General features: G+C 40.9%; 1 protein-coding gene across 2 annotated transcripts in view; it reads left to right on the top strand.

The window, feature by feature from the left end:
• Nucleotides 1–1,892: 1,892 nt before the first annotated feature.
• SEMA3E (semaphorin 3E) overlaps nt 1,893–20,543 on the top strand; it is a 217,190-nt gene continuing 198,539 nt past the window's right edge. For both annotated transcript variants that reach the window (XM_082255417.1, XM_082255418.1), the window contains exon 1: nt 1,893–2,307. In XM_082255417.1, the coding sequence (XP_082111543.1) occupies nt 2,205–2,307 (103 nt within the window). In that variant the 5' untranslated portion in view covers nt 1,893–2,204. The remainder of the gene's footprint in view (nt 2,308–20,543) is intronic.

A 20,543-nucleotide genomic window follows, 5' to 3' on the forward strand; every position in this document is an offset into this window, starting at 1 on the left:
GTATAGCATCAATAATAAATAGTATCCAAAAAGGTGACACAACGTGCACAAATAAGTGACCTCAGTGTATAAATCACTGTAAATAACTCAATAAATAGTTTATCAAATGAACGATAATTAATCCAATCAACAGAAAATAGACAGCCCAAATAATATGTGGTAAGTAGTGAAGTGGTTAAGTAAATCCACAAAAATTAATTGATAAGGTGACTAGTACAAAGGTGACCAAGTGTATATCTGACAATAGTCCATAAGATGAATAAATATATGGAGTCCCAAAATGGTAGATCTTGGGGTGATCCAAAGGTGGTCGTGCAGGTGAGGAAACAGTAGTGCTACCCTCTCAATATTGACCGCACTCAGAACTAGATACCCCTATAGGGGTAATAGGTGTGATAATACTCAGGGGTATAATCCCATCAGATCATAGGCATCGGTCTTAGTAACTCTGGGCATCCAGTTAGGTCCTCTCTCAAAGGTACAGGGCAATACTCTCCAATAAATATCACACTCAATCAATTTGCCATCAAATAATATATGTATTGGGAGATCCAGACCATATGGAGGAAAAAGAAGGGCTCACATAGTGAAGTATTGCTTCAAAATGTCATTTTATTAGATAAGAAACGTACTCACATATTAGAAGTAAAAACTAGCGTGATTAGCAATAGCAATGACTGCAACTTCATAGTTCGCGGTATACTTCCGGAACGCGATGCGTTCCAGCCGCCGGATGTGCGTTCCAACCAAAAGCTGAAATGACGTGATGGCGCTCTACGCGTTTCGTCAGTATGACATCATCAGGAACAGCAGAGCAGCACTGAAAGTAGGATAGTATAAAGTTAGCAGAGTTGATTCAATAAAATGTTGCTGCTCCTCCATTGTCCAATCACAAGGCTGAAAATAGGTTGGCTACAGCACTGTTCTCCCTAAATTTGACCTCCAGGGAAAACAAAAATTAGTAGGAAGTATTGGCCGGTTATATGACCACTGGGATTGGCTGCAAAACAGTGCTTGCATGATCATCAGTCAGTCCCATGGACTCCTGATCATTAGTATGGACAAAGATATGTCCTTGAAAGCTCAGTCACTGTGCTGGAAGGGGACAGAGAGCATGGTCTCAGCACAGAAAGCTCTGACACCTATGGATGCACATAAGTGTCATATGGGCATGAGCCCACCGTCTTTGCTGCCACACATACATTATGTGGGCAGCAAGTCATTAAATCTACAGGTAGGTGAGAAGAACCTGTGGGTATTGGTCTTAGCAGCATGGGGTGAGCCTGTGCACATGGGGGATCAGGTAAGTAGAAGTGCTTTTTCTGCCAACCTAGACCTAAACCTATCTCATCTAGATGCATTTTTCTTACACAGAAAATGTTATCTTTTCTTTTACCTCACATAATAAAATACAATGTAAGGCAAAATATTTTATGTAGATCTTTCAGATCTAAAATCCCATTTATGATATAAAAATCAAACTTGGCTTTTAAGATACTTTACTGTGCTAAAAAATTATGACAACCATATGGCTTGATTTTCTTCCAATCAATCTTTAAAAGCACAGCCTATTCAGACACATGAAAGGCACATTTCAAAAATGGTAATTGGGCAAAGACACAAATAGCTACTGTGCAGTGAGTAGGAGTTGCCTGGCAATTGAGTAGTGAAATCTATTCCCTCATCCTCCACTGCTCTCTTGCTAGAGAGAGCGGCTGACAGCCCAAACCAGCATCCCTGCTAAGATCTAACAGTGCCTTTTTTTTTTTTTTTTTAAATATATACATTTGGCTTCTAATTATGAAAAGTGAAAGGTGAATTAAAGGAACACTCTGGCAAGTCCCAGTAAGGAAGGGGTTTCTAGCAGGGTGCAGCAGGGAGGAGTATTTTTTCTTTTATTTGAATGGACTTTCTTCAGCTGGATTCTCCGACCGCCTGGCAATACTGAGCACAGGACTGCGAGACAGCACAGCACTGGGCAAGACTTAGGAATGACAAGGCAGTCTGTAAACAAATGTCTTGGCAAGAGACCACTCTATGTTACACATTGTAATGAAGCATGACAAAAAGGAAATGTGTACTAGGAAGAGAGGGGATTCCTCGGGGAGATATTGAAGTCACTGAAAAGAGAGCTATTCTCTAAACTCTAGCAGAAAGCTGAAGTACATACCAAGGAGAACTACTTAGAACTGACTTTGACCAGCATGGCAATTTACCTGATTAAAGCTTTACTTCTCTTTGGAATTCATTTGTCTGGCTCTCTGACAATTGACACAACACAACCACGGCTACGATTGTCTTATAAAGGTAAGATTCAGACGACTTAACAAGGCTTTTTATTGTTAACATTAACTAATCTGACAGCTGGAAGTACAACTTGCCTAAGTCATATTTATTTAACTGTATGAAGCTCCTTTTGCTTAGTTTAAATGTTATTAATTTATTACTCACATTATTAAATTTGTAAATCATTAGAAAATAATTTAACTACTACATGCAAAAATTGAAATATAAATATGCTTTTTTAAAAATTGTTAACAATTACATATAGAAAGTTGGAGTTTTAGTGAAAATATGGAGTTGAAGTGTAAATAAGCTTTTTTCTATTATTATTATTATTATTATTATAGCCTGAACTCATGAAGCTGTACATAAGGGCAAATATTTTTTGTATTTTCAGCCATGCGATTATAATTTTTAAATCTCATTAAAATTAACTTGCTTTTTTTTTTTTTTTTTTTTTAATAATCATCCTTTGTTTGTTCGGTTCACCTTTTGTTGATTTTCTCTGGGGATTTCTCATCAAACATAAAGAGAGACCAATATTGTGTGGGTATTTTGTACTAAAAATGAAGCATGTTTCCAAGGACAACGTTTCCTGGGCGACCAGGAACAATTAGCACCTATGCTTTTGAGAATATGAAGAATAATATTGGTGTGCTATCTCACCTAGGTACTAAAGGAAGCGTCTTATGTGTGCCGTCTCATCAAACATAAAGAGAGACCTATATTGTGTGGGTATTTTGTACTAAAAATGAAGCATGTTTCCAAGGACAACTTTTCCTGGGCGACCAGGAACAATTAGCACTTATGCTTTTGAGAATATGAAGAATAATATTGGTGTGCTATCTCACCTAGGTACTAAAGGAAGCGTCTTATGTGTGCCGTGTGTAATTACTGCACTGAACCTGTTAATGAAAGGAAATGCACTGATGTAATTAGATATTCATTTGCTTCTATGTGCTTAAAAGGTCAGAAGTCTGTGATGTGCAACAGACTGCTTCAAGGCTGACAGGATTACAAGCAACAACAAAACATTTGAGATCTTTTATGTTATGTGACAGGTAGAGCAAAACACCTGGCCATAAAAAGCTAAACAAAACCCATTCAATGAAATCCAGCTGCTTGTTTCATCTTCATTCGCTGTCTTCACTTGTTACTTCAGGGCTAAATTGTATGATTACATGTTTTCAGCTTTAACTCCTTTATAACCAGGGTAGTGCTATATTCTTGTCTGCCTTGAAGAATGTTAACATTAATATTGCATACACGCTATAGTGACAGTATTGTATGTAGCATTTTATGGGGCTGTCTTTTGCCAGCATTTTGTATTTACTGTCCATAGCAAGATATGTAATATTATTTACATGTTTTAGAATTTTCATTGTATAGTCACTGTTTCAGGACATCAATAGAATCACTCAATGATGGCATGCTAACCTTTTGCTTTGAAAAGTCTAGCCTAGATCATGATAATTTGTCTATAGAATCATTCTCTAAAGCTGGCCATACATATTGCAATCTGATTGTGCAATCTTCTATAGCTCTAAAAAAACAACTAGAACTGTAGTAAGATGGATATAAATTGAAAAGATTGTCGAGTAGGCATTCATGCTATATAGCTGCTGGGAAATCTGAAATAGATTAAAGCTTTCGTCCATGTTAAGCAGATGAATATCATTCACAGATTATGGTATGGTTCAGGTGATATGTGTGAAGTAGACTGGACATATTTCCCAAGGTGAAAGTTTCTGTGTTCTAAGCTGTTATCAACTTTTCTTGAGCTTGTCGTACTTGTAGGGAACACATTTTCCAGAATGAAGAGATGAGACCCCCTGTAGCCCTTCTGTACATTCAGTACTCCATATGTTTCTAACAATTTCCATATTTATGCTTTTATGGCAGTAATGGGTAGATCTGGATGAAGACTAATAATCTCTAAACAGAAAACCAGACAAAACAAGACAACCCACCTGCCTGCCAGCCACCCAGTTCCTTTTTTCAGTCGTTTGCATACCATTGAAATGGGTACCTACTGTCATTAGCCAATAGGTAACTAGTAGTGTGAACACTTGCTACTTATTTTTGTCCCAAATTTATCTGTATAAGCTCTATAATCATAACATAAGGATTTCTCCATGTATTAAGCCTAGGCCATTCAGCAAAAAATCTGTGTCTGGGTACAACGTTTAACAGAGTACTTTACTATTCTCCTACATGTACAATGACTATGATACAGACCTCTTACTCAACTAATGATAAAGAAGCAGAGAAGAAATGATATGAAAGAAAATTATATAGTATAAAGGTGTATAGCCTATAACAATCTACTAGAGAAGTGTCTATTATTACTGAACTAGAAATTAATTCAAGAGCCTCTAGCATTCATCGTTCTTTTGTACTACACATTGTTCTTGTGTAAGCGTCTTTACACAATTTAGTCTTTGCCTGAAGGTACTAAATCCTCACATTTTTTTTTTTTTTTGCTAAACATTGTAGCTTTGAATTAATTAACCAAGATGGATCTTCACTTTGTATGTAAAGGAGGTGTCAGATTAAGCTGTTTAGAAGTAACTAAAGTAGATGTTTTGGCTGTGTCTCTTGCAATAAAAGGTGTTTTGGCTGCTCCTGAAAGTATATGCTGAAATAATATTGACTATACATTATACAACATACATGTTATTCATTTTTATTAATTCCAGGTATAGCACCATACATACATATATATATATATATATATATATATATATATATATATATATATATATATATATAGCACTGTATATAGCACTGTCAATTTATGCAGCACTTTACATATATATAATGCATTCACATCAGTCCCTGCCCTCAAGAGGCTTTCAATCTAAGGTTCCTAACTCACATCCATATATACACAAACTAGGGCTAGAAGTCAATTGACTGGAGTCAATAAACATACCAGCGTGTCTTTGGAGTGTGGGAGGAAACCGAAGTACCCGGAGGAAACTCATGCAGGCATAGTGAGAACATGCAAACTCAAGGCAGGTAGTGTCACGGTTGGTATTCGAACCAGCGACCCTAGAGCTGAATTTGCAATCTTATGTTTGCCATTTTGTTGTGCCTTTTCAGTAAAAAGAATGATGCACATATTTGAGTAAAAATTCAGAGATGCAGAAACACCAATAACAATTGGACAGAAGTTCTAACCCCTGCCAACTTAAAATTTTGGTGAACTGCCTTTAAAAGCCACGTGTATCTACCCTTTGATTCCATAAGGTAGTGGTGAACGATTAGATCCTTTGAAACTGAGGTTCAAAACATGTAAATAGGGAGCTGAATGAAAATTCAAAAAATTCATCTTGTATACAGTAAACGCCCCTCCATCGCAGGGGTTACGTTCCAGACCCACCCGCAATAAGTGGAAATCCGTGAAATACCCTATTTAAATACACCCTAGGCATGTTTTTATAACTTTTACGGTCCTTTAAAAGCATTTTAAGGTCTTTAAACACACTTTTAAAAACAATAGAAACACATTTAAACACATAAATGATATTGAGAGAGAGCAAGAGCACAAAACACTCAAAGTTATGTGGAACACCGTACACTATAGGGAGACAAGCGGAACTGAGACAGAGCAGGGCGAGCAGCGAGATGCTTCTAGAACACAACAGCCAATCAGCGGCCGAGAAAACAATATCGATGCTCTGATTGGCTGAATTGGTACTTACGGCTTTTCTATCGTGACGCGAGATTTAAACTCATAAACAATGCTGTGAAATGGCGAAAATATACGCAATATCAAAATGAATAGGTCTTACAGAAAAAACGTGAATCACCGGGACTGCGAAAAACTGAACCGCGATATTACGGGGGTTTACTGTATAGGAAAACTTTTAGCAAGTTCAGCAAGGCTGAACTTTGAAACACCCCCCTTTTTGGTTTTAAAGTTCAACCTCACACCATTCAGCTAACTGGATGCCATAGTGGGGGAAAGTTACTAAAACTGGTGTGCGTAGAATCTGGTGCAGCTGCGCATAGTAACCAATCATCTTTCAGGTTTTATTGTCAAAGCTTAATTGAATAAGCTAAAGTTAGAAACAAATTGGTTACTATGCACAGCTGAACCCGATTCTGGGTACGCCAGTTTTAGTAAATCTCCCCCTCCGTGTCCACTATATACACTTGACATTTTCCAGCCTTTTCATTTATGCCATTTAAATGGACATTTATCCTAATAAAATGTTTTGCCCTGTTCTGTGTAATGGCATACTATTAATGAATGCTTTCCTTCATATATTTCTATCTGTCAGGAGGCAGAGTACATGGCGTTCCAAATCTTTCTACATCATTCACTAAACAATGTTCTACTTAGCTGACTGCATTAACCTAGAATCTGAGATCAATGGTTTGAATTACAAATCCTCTTTTTTTAACTGCTTCCTAATCATAATACCATTTCATATACATAAAGTCAAAACCGTTAAATGTGTCTTAGAAAAAAAAAATTATGCTTTTTTAAGTCATGCGGAAGCTGTGGTATAAAGTTGGATAATTTTTGCTTTTGGTTCTGAAGAAAAGCCAGCTTGTACTCTTTACGGAATTATTTTGTGTTCACTGACAGCCTATGTTTTTCCTATTTTGGATTTGAAATAATCATGCTCCTAATTGAGGAAAAGCTATTAAATTGACCCACTATATTGTGGGTAGTTTTAAAAGCAGTACAGTTTTTATGACAGTGATGACAGAAGCACTATATTATACATTTGTCCTTGATAGAAAATAAGTTTCAACACATGCACAAATGCACACATCGTGTTAGCAGAATAGAATAATAAACAATTAGATCCAGGCAGCATGGGCTTTTTGTGTGTATACCAATGATTCACAAAGTTTTTCCTGCTGTAATTCAGGTTTTAACGGCACCCTGCTGTTCTAATAGCATCCCTGTTGCATACTACTATAAAAAGTTGGCTGAAAGCAAAATGGCTAACAAATTTTACACTTAGGCCTCATGCACACGGGGCGTTAGAAAAAACGTGCGTCAAAGTTAGTTCTGACGCCGGAAAAAGCAGCTGTAAAAACGTGCTTTCAGTAGCTTTTTCCATTGGCGTTATTGCACGTTTTGCCACGTTGCTTTTAGCAGCGTTTTTTTCTGCCTCCATTCAAAATCAATGGTTCCCTATGGGAGCCTATTGATTTGAATGGAAGTCGCACCGCAAGTCAGATCCGACTTGCGGGACGACTTGCGCTGTGAGAATCTTAAGGGGGAACTCCACGCCAAAATGGGAAAAAAAACGGCGTGGGGGTACCCCCCAGGTTCCAAACCAGGCCCTTATCCGAGCATGCAGCCCGGCAGGCCAGGAAAGGGGAGGGGACGAGCGAGCGGCCCCACCCCCTCTGGACCACACCAGGCCACATGCCCTCAACATGGAGGGGTGTTTGTGCTTTGGGGCAGGGGGGGCTCTGCACCCCCCACCTCAAAGCACCTTGCCCCCATGTTGATGAGGACAAGGGCCTCATCCCCACAACCCTGGCCGGTGGTTGTGGGAGTCTGCGGGCAGGGGGCTCATCGGAATCCGGAAGCCCCCTTTAACAAGGGCCCCAGATCCCGGACCCCCTCCCTATGTGAATGGGTAGGGGTACACTGTACCCCTACCCATTAACCCCATAAAAGGCAGTGTATGTAAATAACAACAGGAGACGTTTTGGAAAGTTTATTAAAAATCTTCATCTGTTCTTCTCTGGTCTTCTCCCTCTCCTGGTCTTCTCCCTCTCCTGGTTTTCTCCCTCTCCTGGTCTTCTGCTCTTTTGCCCTCGGCTCTTCTCTTCTCTTCTCTTCTCTTCTCTTCTCTTCTCTTCTCTTCTCTTCTCTTCTCTTCTCTTCTCTTCTCTTCTCTTCTCTTCTCTTCTCTTCTCTTCTCTTCTCTTCTCTTCTTCTTCTTCTTCTTCTTCTTCCTCCGGTCCTCCTCCGACGATGTCTCTGATGATTATGCCGGTCTCCGGTCTCTGCAGCTTGTTATATAGCCATTGTAGATGTGGCCCCCGATGACGTCACCGGGAGGCCCCGCCCCCTTATGTCACAGATGACGTCATCTGTGACATAAGGGGCGGGGTCTCCCGATGATGTCACCGAGCGACCACGCCCCTAATGGCTATATAACAAGCTGCAGAGACCGGAGACCGGCATAATCATCGAAGACATCGTCGGAGGAGGACCGGAGGAAGAAGAAGAAGAGAAGAGAAGAGAAGAGAAGAGAAGAGAAGAGAAGAGAAGAGCCGAGGGCAAAAGAGCAGAAGACCAGAAGACCAGGAGAGGGAGAAGACCAGGAGAGGGAGAACACCAGGAGAGGGAGAAGACCAGAGAAGAACAGATGAAGATTTTTAATAAACTTTCCAAAACGTCTCCTGTCGTTATTTACATACACTGCCTTTTATGGGGTGAATGGGTAGGGGTACAGTGTACTCCATACCCATTCACATAGGGAGGGGGTCCGGGATCTGGGGGGCCCCCTTGTTAAAGGGGGCTTCCGGATTCCGATGAGCCCCCTGCCCGCAGACCCCCACAACCACCGGCCAGGGTTGTGGGGATGAGGCCCTTGTCCTCATCAACATGGGGGCAAGGTGCTTTGAGGTGGGGGGTGCAGAGCCCCCCCTGCCCCAAAGCACAAACACCCCTCCATGTTGAGGACATGTGGCCAGGTGTGGTCCAGGGGGGGTGGGGCCGCTCGCTCGTCCCCTCCCCTTTCCTGGCCTGCCGGGCTGCATGCTCGGATAAGGGTCTGGTATGGATTTTGGGGGGACCCCAGGCCTTTTTTTCGGCATGGGGCTACCCTAAAATTCCATACCAGACCCGAAGGGCCTGGTTTGAAACCTGGGGGCGACCCCCACACCGTTTTTTTTCCCATTTTGGGGTGGAGTTCCCCCTTAAGATTCTCACAGCGCAAGTCGTCCCGCAAGTCGGATCCGACTTGCGGTGCGACTTCCAATCAAATCAATAGGCTCCCATAGGGAACCATTGATTTTAAATGGAAGAAAAAAAAACGTATAACGTGGCTTAACGCACATTAACCACTTACCGCCTGCCCGCCGTCATATGACGGCGGGACGGTGCGGCTATTATCCTGGGCGGCCGTCATATGACGTCCGCCCATTCAAGCAGGGCAGGCGCGCGATCGCGGGCGTGCCGCCGTGCACTGCCGGTGTCGGCGTGTCCCCGGGACACAGCCGATCACCGGCAGGGGGGAAACAGCCAATAGGCATGGCTGTTTCCCACGTGATCGGCTGTGTTCCAATGACACAGCCGATCACAATGGAGGCGCCCGGGAGATGACCGCGCATGCGCGATCGGGAGCGCGCAGCGCGGTCATGTCGGTGGCACTGTGTTCCGTAGGAACACAGCTGTCACCGGCGGTAGTAAACAGTCACTGACAGTGACTGTTTACTATGTGATCGGCTGTGAATCCATTCACAGCCGATCACAAAATGTAAACAAAGAGCAGTAACTCAGTGTTACTAGCTCTTCTCTCCTCATACAGTTTCCAGTATGAGGGGAGAAGAGCTAGAAATAGTGAGTTACTGCTCTGTACCCCTGTAAAAAGTAAAAAGCATACAAATAAAGGTCCCCACACACAGTCCTCAGCCCCCCCCCAATGTCCCCTGTCACCCAACAGTCACCTCATCAGTGCCCAGAAATTGACACCCATAACGTTCACATGTGAAAGTAGCGATCGCAGGCAGAATAACCGCGATTCTGCCCGCGATCCAGAAATCATTGCAAATGGCGGGATGCCTGTGTGCTGCCCGTGATTTGCAATAGCACCCCAAACGCTGTGCGATGTTGCCGCCATTTCCGCCTGCCGAATCACGGTAACATCGCGCAAACATCGCATGACGCCCAAAAAAGGTACAAGAGTTTCTTTGGGGCGTCATGCGTTGTTTGCGTGATGTTACCTCGATTCGGCAGGCGGAAATCGCTGCAGCATCGCACAGCATTTGGGGTGCTATTGCAAATCACGGGCAACGCACAGGCGTCCCGCGATTTGCAATGATTTCTGGATCACGGGCAGAATCGCAGTGATTCTGCCCATGATCGCTACGCTCACATGTGAATGTAGCCTAAAGTTCACCGGTCACCAGAGACTGCCATCAGTACCACCGTGCACCGTCACCTGTCACCCATCAGTGACCATCGCCCGTCACCTGTCACCCCATCAATCACCGTCACCTGTCACCCCATCAGTCATCGTCACCTGTCACCCCATCAGTCATCGTCACCTGTCACCCTATCAATCATCGTCACTTGACACCCCATCAGTGATCGTCACTTGTCACCCCATCAATCATCGTCACATGTCACCCCGTCAGTGATTGTCATCTGTCACCCCATCAATCATCGTCACTTGTCACCTCATCAATCATCGTCACCTGTCACCTCATCAATCATCATCACCTGTCACCCCATCAGTCATCGTCACCTGTCACCCCATCAGTCATCGTCACCTGTCACCCCATCAGTCATCGTCACCTGTCACCCCATCAGTCATCGTCACCTGTTTGCCATATACATGCAATCACTTACTGACCGCCTAACGACTATATGCGTCGGCCAGTAAAAGCTAAATACTGGGGTTATGGCAGCAGATAGCCCCCATAACCCCGGTATTTTTTGAAATGGCGGGCGGTCGGCTTTCAGATAAGGGTGGTCCCAGTGGCGGATTCACCGCGGAATTACCCTTACGGTGCAGGGGAAGAGGTGCCCCCCCTCCTGCCGCGTCCCAGACGTTTTCCCAGCTTACCGGACCCGCCGGCAGCGGGGAAAACTATCCGGTCCCGGATCCTCAGAGACAGGAAGTCGAGTGAGGGCAAGATGGCCCTCACTCAACTCTATGGTCTTGGAGGACCGGAGCTACGTCAAAAGACGTTGCCTAGCAACCGGTTTAAAGGGCCGCTTTTTTTTTTTGCTTTTTTTTTTTTCCTCTTTCAACAATTTTTTTTTTTTTTTTGCTTTTTTAGTGTAGTTGTGAGGTGTGAGGTCTTTTTGACCCCAGATCTCACAATAAAGAGGACCTGTCATGCCTATTTCTATTACAAGGGATGTTTACATTCCTTGTGATAGGAATAAAAATGATCAAAACATTTTTTTTTTAAACTGTGTAAAAATAAAAAAATAATAAATAAAATAAATAGGAAAAAAAAAAAAATTAAAGCGCCCTGTCCCCGTTAGCTTGCGCGCAGAAGCAAACGCATACGCAAGTCCCGCCCACATATGTAAACGGTGTTCAAACCATACATGTGAGGTATCGCCGCGATCGTTAGAGCGAGAGCAATAATTTGAGCCCAAGACCTCCTCTGTAACTCTAAGCTAGTAACCTGCAGAAATTTTTAAAATGTTGCCTATGGGGATTTTTAAGTACCAATGTTTGGCGCCATTCTGTGAGCATGTGCAATTTTGAAGCAAGACATGTTGGGTATCTAATTACTCGGCGTAACATTATCTTTCACATTATGGAAAAAAATTGTGCTAAATTTACTGTTTTCTTATGTTTTAGTTCAAAAAAGTGAATTTTTTTTCAAAAAAAACGTATTTGTAAGACTGCTGCGCAAATATGGTGTGATAAAAAATATTGCAACGATCTCCATTTTATTCTCTAGGGTCTCTGCTAAAAAAAAATATATAATGTTTGGGGGTTCCAAGTAGTTTTCTAGCAAAAAAAAATGATTTTAGCTTGTAAACACCAAGTGTCAAAAATAGGCCCAGTCTTAAAGTGGATAAATGGACAACTTTGTGTAAAGCGCTACTTGGATGTTAGGCCTATGTATGTGGCCAGGCTGTGAAAAAGTGTTACACATGTGGTATCGCCATACTCAGGAGGAATAGCAGAATGTATTTTGGGGTGCAATTTTTGCTATGTACCTGCTATGTGTTAGAAATATTGCATAAATGGACAGCTTTGTGTAAAAAAAAATGTGTTTTCATTTTCTTTCCACATTTTCCAAAAACTTGTGGAAAAAAATTACATATTCAAAAGACTCATTATGCCTCAAAAATTATACGTTGGGCTGTTTGCTTTCTAAAATGGGGTCATTTTATGGGGGTTTCCATTGTCCTGGTGCTCCAGGGCCTTCAAAAGTGCGATAGGTTGTCAGGAAATTATATGTGAATATATTGAATGTTAGGCCTCTGTATGTGGCCAGGCTGTGAAAAAGTCTCACACATGTGGTATCGCCATACTCAGGAGGAGTAGTAGAATGTGTTTTGGGGTGTAGTTGCAAGTATACAAGTGCTGTGTGAGAGAAATAACCTGTTAATACGGCAATTTGTAAAAAAAAATAAAAAAAAAAATAAAAATCTTCATTTTGCAAAGCATTGTGGGAAAAAATTACAACTTCAAAAAACTCACCATGCCCCTTATTAAATACCTTGGAATGTCTACTTTCCAAAAAGGGGTCATTTGGGGGGTATTTGTACTTTCCTGACTTTTTAGTGTCTCAAGAAATGAGATAGGCCTTCAGTGATTCGCACCATAGCTTGTGGACTCTATAACTTTCACAAAGACCAAATAATATACACTTACTTGGGTTATTTTTACCAAAGATAAGTAGCAGTATAAATTTTGGCCAAAATTTGTGAAGAAAAATTACTAATTTGCAAAATTTTATGACAGAAACAAAGAAAAATGCGTTTTTTCACAATATTTTCAGTCTTTTTTTATTTATAGCACAAAAAATAAAAAACCCAGTATTGATCAAATACCATCAAAAGAAAGCTCTATTTGTGTGAAAAAAAGGACACAATTTTTGTATGGGTACAGTGTTGCATGACTGAGTAATTCTCAGTCAAAATGTGAGAGCGCTGAAAGCTGAAAATCGGTCTGGGCAGGAAGGGGGTGAAAGTGCACTGTAGGCAAGTGGTTAAGCAACGTTATAGCAACGTTATTCAGTCTTTAGCAGTGTCAGGCGTTTTTAACTCTCTAACGCTAGTCCTCAGAACGTGCAGGTCGTGGGTTCTTGTTGCAGCTTAAAAACGCCTAGGCCACTTACAGTTTAAAAACGTCTTTGTGTGCATGAGGCCATAGAATAACATGGAGGGGCGTTTTTAGGCTGCAAAAAGAAAACGCCTGACGCTACTTACAGCGGCGTTAAAAACGCCCCATGTGCATGGGGCCTTAATATCAGCCAAAATGTTATTTCAGTGTTGAATGGAGCAGGGACAATATTTATAACTCTGCTAGGGAGATTTTTTGCAACTGCACAACTCTACTGGGGAGAATTTGCCTCACTTTGGCCCAATGCGCACACAAGAAATAGAGGCTGCCGTTGTCATTGGCTACTGAAGGCACAGACAATAATAAAATATTGGCAGACTTTTTTTAACTTTTTTTAACACTTTACTAATAATGTGGATATGTCTGTGTCCCTTATGTGAAATTTCTCATCATTCTAGTTCTGACAGAAAAAGGATGGAGAAATCATCCAAACAGAAACAAAGACAGCAATAAAAATCTGACAGATGCTCTTTCTATGCCCTAAATCAGGGGCCTTAAAACTATGGCCCAGGGACCACATCTGGCCTGCTACAAGATTTTATCTACCCCCCCAGCTAGGTTCAGTGGCATATCCTTAAAGTAACATTAAACCTTTTTTCTTTAAAAATTAAAATAACAAACATGTTATACGTACTTGCTCTGTGCAAATGGTTTTGCACAGATCAGCCCTGATCTTCCTTTTCTGGGGTCCCCCACCAGCACTCCAGTTTTCTCCTCTTCGGCGAGTGCCACTTTCCATGGGGACACCCATGAGGGCTCACTCCTGAGCTGCCCTGTCTGCGTCTACTGAAACAGAGTGGGTGGCTCAGGCCCCGCCCCCCATTCCCTCATCACAGCATTTGACTGATAGCAGCGGGAGCTAATGGCTATCAATCTGCTCAATGATGAAGAAGACAGACAGCAGCCAGAGCACATCACTGGATCGGATCTGGCTCAGGTAAGAAAATAGAGGATGGGGGCAGGGGGCGGGTTCCTGCAGCACAGAAGGTTTTTTACCTTAATGCAAAGAATGCATCAAGATAAAAGAAATAAAAAATAAAAAAAACGTAAGACTTTAGAACCACTTTATTAAGCACTGATTGAGGATTAAGGTCTCCAGAGTCTGACTATGTAAGGGGAACTCTGATGAGGACCCTGATCTATAGAGGGACTCTGAAAGGGACCCTGATGTGCATTTTTTAAGGGCTGCAAATATTTGTATATACAATGTGAAAAGTTTGGAGACCCTCTACATTAAACGTTTTGGCTGCAGTTGTGCTTTCAAACTTGCTGTTTTCACTAACAGACCTAAAATATGTCCTAAATACAGCAACTTTGTTCTGGCACAGCTTTGCAAATAAGCCAGAGCAAAGACCGGTATGGTATAGCATGAAAAACAAATATCTCTGCTCAGGGCTGCAGCTTCTGTGCACATAAGACCACACTGTTACTGCAGCTTAAAGCAGCAGTAAATACCACTTGAACACTTGCGCCTACAGGTAAGCTTATAAAGCTTAGCTGTAGGCACAAGGAATATCTCCTAAACATTCACCGGTGCATGAGCTCCAAAGAGTCACCATGCTCATTCCATCCCTTCAGAGGTCTGAGCTGTGGCCATGACTCCCTTGTGAATGCATTAGAGTGACATTATCATGGCTCAGCCATTCAAACGGCCAGAGCCCGTGAACCCGGAAGGAAGCCCGGGTAAAAATGGAAGCTCTGTCAGAGGTGACAGTGTGCCCCTGGAGGGCTTTGGTTTAATATAAGTCTTTCCTAAATATGCCCTTAACTTGTAGGGAGAAGTCTTTTTTTTTTTTTTACACTAGAGTTTACTACTGCTTTAAAGTGAACCTTACCACAACAAAAATTTACTTTTCACCATTACAACCCTCTCCCTAACATAATTTTAAAAATCCATATATTTTTTTTTTAATTGTTTTTCTTTTTTAATTCAGCAGCTCCCCTGACTTTACTCTTACCAATATAAGAATGACATATCCCTACTGCTGCAACCCACTAGTATTTTATTGTCTTGTAGCCTAGGATGGTCCTGGTGGTGTGTCATTGGGGGCTTGCTGGCTCCAAGACAACACAGCCAGCAACCAGGGAAATACCAAAGGAAGATGGCAGGAGTCGTGGATCACAGCAAAACAATGCTGGATTCATTGAGTGTTTATGTTTGTTGAGGTTACTTTCGAAAAGATAAGAGGATATGAAAAACAGCATAAGGGGCGTGACATATTTTTCTGTAAAAAGAAGGCAAATAAAAAATAAATAAATAAATAAAGATACATGCGGCTTTCTTCCAATTATCATCAAAGACAAGAAAGCCTAAGTTTGCTTATATTTGACACTTAGAAATTCTTTTTTGTTTACAAACTGTTTATTGAGAAATATCGTATGTCAGATACTATTACAAAATGTAAACATCCATGTTTACAAAAATAGTATCATTTTAGTAGGCATAAGTACTGATAATATATTAAAGAAGAATTCCAGGCATGGTACATTTTTACATAGTTGTACTGGTCTAGCAATTGGTCTGGACCAATGTAACTATGTATATACCATACCTGAAAGATCTAAATCAGTGAAGTAGACACGGCTCTTTTAGTGATCTCCATTTGCTTCCAGGTTCCATGCTGAGCGGCCTGTCTGATGCATTGTGAATACAGGAGGTCAGCCGCTCAGCATGAGTGCCAATTAGCAATTAGAGAATGCTGTTTTTCTGAATAAGCATTCTTTGTATGACTAGAAGAGAGGGACACTCAGATATCATCCTGGGTCACCACCCACCTTCTGGACTGAGGTTCTGGCTCAATGATGGCACAATTATGTAAATACTGGTCGCTCTGCAGTTCTTGGCTGTGTTCACAAATGTCTAACATGGATTAGTCTCCTACTGCAGTCTCTCATCTTGTGACTTGCTATAAATTTATATTGTTGCAGTATGAACATTGCGGGCAAAGGAAACTGAGGAAATGCTTACTCCTGCTTGCAACAGAATGATGACATTATCTCAACCTAGACAAAGTCACTGACTCATGCACAAAGTTTTTTTTTTTTTTTTTTTTTTAATGAGAAATCTTGGAGATTTTCTGAAAAAAATGATACTGTTGCTGTATATTAGTAAATGCCAGGAATGTATCCATGTAGACTGTTAAAGTTACTGAAAGGTCCACTTTGATATTAGCCTCTATCCCTGGAGCATAAGTTCTACCATTAACTAAACCTTAAAGCGGTATTAAACACAAAACTAATAAAATAATATTTTGCAGCTTTCCGATCATTAGATGTGGTGCCTGCATCCGTTTTTTCTTTTTTTTTGCTTTTTTTTCCCTCTGTTTTGTTTTTTTTTTCCCTCTGTTTTGTACCTTGTAGTATGACAAGTAACACCTTCCATGTATTAGTCACACACAACTCTGGAGGAATGAGCAGAGAAGGCACAGTGAACAGCAGTGTTGTCAGTCTGGGGGGGAGATCATTAGATGTGGTGGCTGCATCTGTTTTCTTTTTTTTTTTTGCTTTTTTCCCTATGTTTTGTACCTTGTGATATGGCTAGTAACACCTTTCGTGTATTAGTCACACACAACTCTGGAGGAATGACCAGAGAAGGCACAGGGAACAGCAGTATTGTCAGTCTGGGGGGTTGGGAGTGTTAAATGTATTAGTAGATTAAGAACCACTAACAAATTGAAGCCAAAACCTCACAATTTATAAACAGTTACATCAAACTGATATTTTCTTTTGGGATAAAGGATTTGCAGGTATAAATAAAAGCTAAAGATGGTACAGCGCCACTAAATAGATAACTAACTAATATGAAGGTGAACCAAAGTCCATAAGTCCATAGGAGGGAGATTTCAGATGTTGGGAATATGACCGTGAATCCCACATCAATCTTGCAAGTAGAGTTTCAGGCAGAGATCACATAAACAATAAGGATGTAACCTTACCGGACAGTTGGACCCCCTGTTACGGAAGGTCAAACAGGCATGCGATATCCACCACCAGGAACAAAACTGCAACAGAATTCCTCTCCTATCGACCACAGACACTCCGGGTAACCATAGACCATGGATCCGGCGAACCTCACTGAACCCCGGGTGCACACAGGGGATGACCGGGTAAAGTGTCCCTGGACCTTTAGATCAGGCACTGTGTCCAATGCAGTGTCTGTGGTCGATAGGAGAGGAATTCTGTTGCAGTTTTGTTCCTGGTGGTGGATATCGCATGCCTGTTTGACCTTCCGTAACAGGGGGTCCAACTGTCCGGTAAGGTTACATCCTTATTGTTTATGTGATCTCTGCCTTAAACTCTACTTGCAAGATTGATGTGGGATTCACGGTCATATTCCCAACATCTGAAATCTCCCTCCTATGGACTTATGGACTTTGGTTCACCTTCATATTAGTTAGTTATCTATTTAGTGGCGCTGTACCATCTTTACATTTTTCTGGGTTTGATATACTTTGTACTAGCAGCCTTTAGCTTCACCTTTTTTGTGCGCAGCTTTCTTTCCCTTTATTATAAATAAAAGCTAACATTTTATTCACTGCTGCCATGGTTAATTGGTTTGACGCATCCATGTAAATGGATACATTCTGCTGGAGAGTTTGTGCTGTGAAAAACAACAGACTTGCTGGCTGGATTACCAGATGAAAATAGAAGAATGAAAGCCTCAAGAAAGGAAACTAATACAGCCATCAAAACTAAGAATTGGTAAGCTGCAATATAATAAATGTTTGCTTTTGGGTTTAATACTGCTCTAACTTAATTTCTATCACCAAGCTAACCCCAAAAAACTGCTTACTTATTGCCACTGATATAGTCCCACCCAAGAGCTCCTCTACTTAAGAAGATGGCTTCTTATAGGCCTTTGCCCAGATTAACCCCTCCCCATCGGCGGAACACAAAATGCAGCCTCGGCTTCAAGGGGTTGTACCAGGGTGATGCCTGCAGCTGGAGGCATCACCCCAGTACCCCAGTACTGTTGTTTAGATCCGACAGTCCGCTTTCTTGTACTAACAACTGATGCAGCTAAGCAGCTGCTCAGTTGTTATTACAAGGAGCGGAAGGGGACAACCTTCCACAGCTCGCTGGGTCTTCTGTCCCACCAGGAGACCAGAGCGACCAGCCAGCACGTCCACCATCTGGCTAAAGACCCGAACAAAGCTGGATTCGGCTTTAATCAGGTCTCCGATGTAGAAACCCGGAAGCGATGTCATGATATCACTTCTGGTTACTGAAACCTTAAAGGCCCGAGATTTTTAAAAAAATTACAGTATTCAAAACAACCAAACTTAGCGTTTTGAATGCTTTTAAGTGGAGGGGTTTGGTGTCTTTTAGATTTATAAGTACCATAGTTTGTCACCATTCCACAAGTGTGCGCGATTTAAAAGCATGACATGTTAGGTATCTATTTACTTGGTGTAACACCATCGTTCACATTATACAGAAAAAATTGGGCTAACTTTACTGTTTTGTTCTTTATTCATGAAAATATATTTCCTTCAAAAAAATTGCATTTGAAAGACCACCACACAAATACTGTGTGACATATAATATTGCAACGATCGCCATTTTATTCTCTAGGGTCTCTGAAAAAAAAAAAAAATATATATATATATATATATATATATATATATATATAATTTTATATATGTTATAATATATATATAATGTTTGGGGGTTCTAAGTAATTTTCTAGAATAAAATACTAATTTTAACTCATAAGCAACAAATGTCAGAAAAAGGCTTAGGCATGAAGGGGTTAAAATGGCTAGGTTACACTAAATCATGCATCAAATATAAATGAAGTACAAAATATTTTTAGCTATGCAAAGGTTTGTACAGGCGGTCCCCGGGTTACAAACATCTGACTTACAAACAGCTCCTACTTGCAAACGGAGAGAGACAAGAGGAAGTGAGAGGAAATCTAGCCCTAGGAAGGGAAATTTACTCCTGTAAGAGTCACTATGGGAAAAAGGTGTCTCCACTGAAGCTTTATCACCAATCCTTGTTTCCACAACAACAACCCAAAATTTTCAAAATGTAATTGTCATAGGGACAGAAAGTGGGTTGACAACTTCTGAACAGGGGCACAGACAGCAAAACAAATGTTGCAGGGGTGTTAACCCTTCCCTATGCTATCCAAAAAACTTAAAAATTATTCTTTTGGCTGGAGCTACACTTCAAAAATGTACCTGTTCCGACTTACAAACAAATTCAACTTAAGAACAGTCCCTATCTTGATTTTAACCCAGGGGACCACCTGTATCATGATATCTGCATTTCTTAAATACATTTTGCATGACATCTATCTCATTACTTTTTAGTTATTTTATACCAGAACAACCAGATTTATTTCAGTAATCGTGTTTATATTTGTGTGTCACATTCAACCTGGTACACACATTCCTTGTAGTTGGCTTTGTGTTACAGATTTCTAATCTGTGCATTGGTAGCGTGTGCTTCCGCACAAGTCAATATAAGAGTTGTTGTTACCTTCTGCTCATGTGAAAACTGAAGATAATAGCAATGACATCTGCTGCGGTAAAGCAAAATAGGTGCCATAGTTGGTTCCAATCAAAACATACTGGCATTATTCTGCTCATATGCATCTGTTCAGTTATCTAAGCTTTCATACTACTGCCGTGCTCCAATCCTTTTTGTATATCTCTAATTTTCTATAATTTTTCTCCCTTAAATTTCCTGATCTGTGACTTTTTCATTTCTGAAGTGATACATAGAGCTCAGTTATTAAGATGACACGAACCTACTATTTAAACTCAGCATTACATAGATAAATCAATACTAATAATCGTCTTATTTAGTAGATATAATGCTAGCCAGGCAGCGTGTGACTTCTCCTTGAGGTGCAACAGATTGAATTGTTGCTTGCCACATTGAGTACATGGGTCAGTGCACACAAAATTATCTTCAAGCAGTTCAGGTAGAATAATGTCAAAATAGCAAAACTGTTCGCTATTTCGCAAATCCGTAGCAGAAAATGATATTAGGAGTTCTTAGAGGACAGCTCAGATGTGGATGGATTTTATTCAGAATTGTAGAAATTATGGCAAATGTAAAGGAAAAAAAGCACAAATGCAATCTTTCCACTAATTACTATGACAAATGCAGTTGAAATGGATGATGATACATATTTCTTTTTTTTTCTTCCAAGAAATGATACATATTTCTATACTATGTTCTCTACTGGATCCCGATTAGAATACACACAGAGCTCACACTGAC

Source organism: Pelophylax lessonae, assembly GCF_965119305.1.
Source record: "Pelophylax lessonae genome assembly, chromosome: 4".
Lineage (NCBI taxonomy): Eukaryota > Metazoa > Chordata > Amphibia > Anura > Ranidae > Pelophylax > Pelophylax lessonae.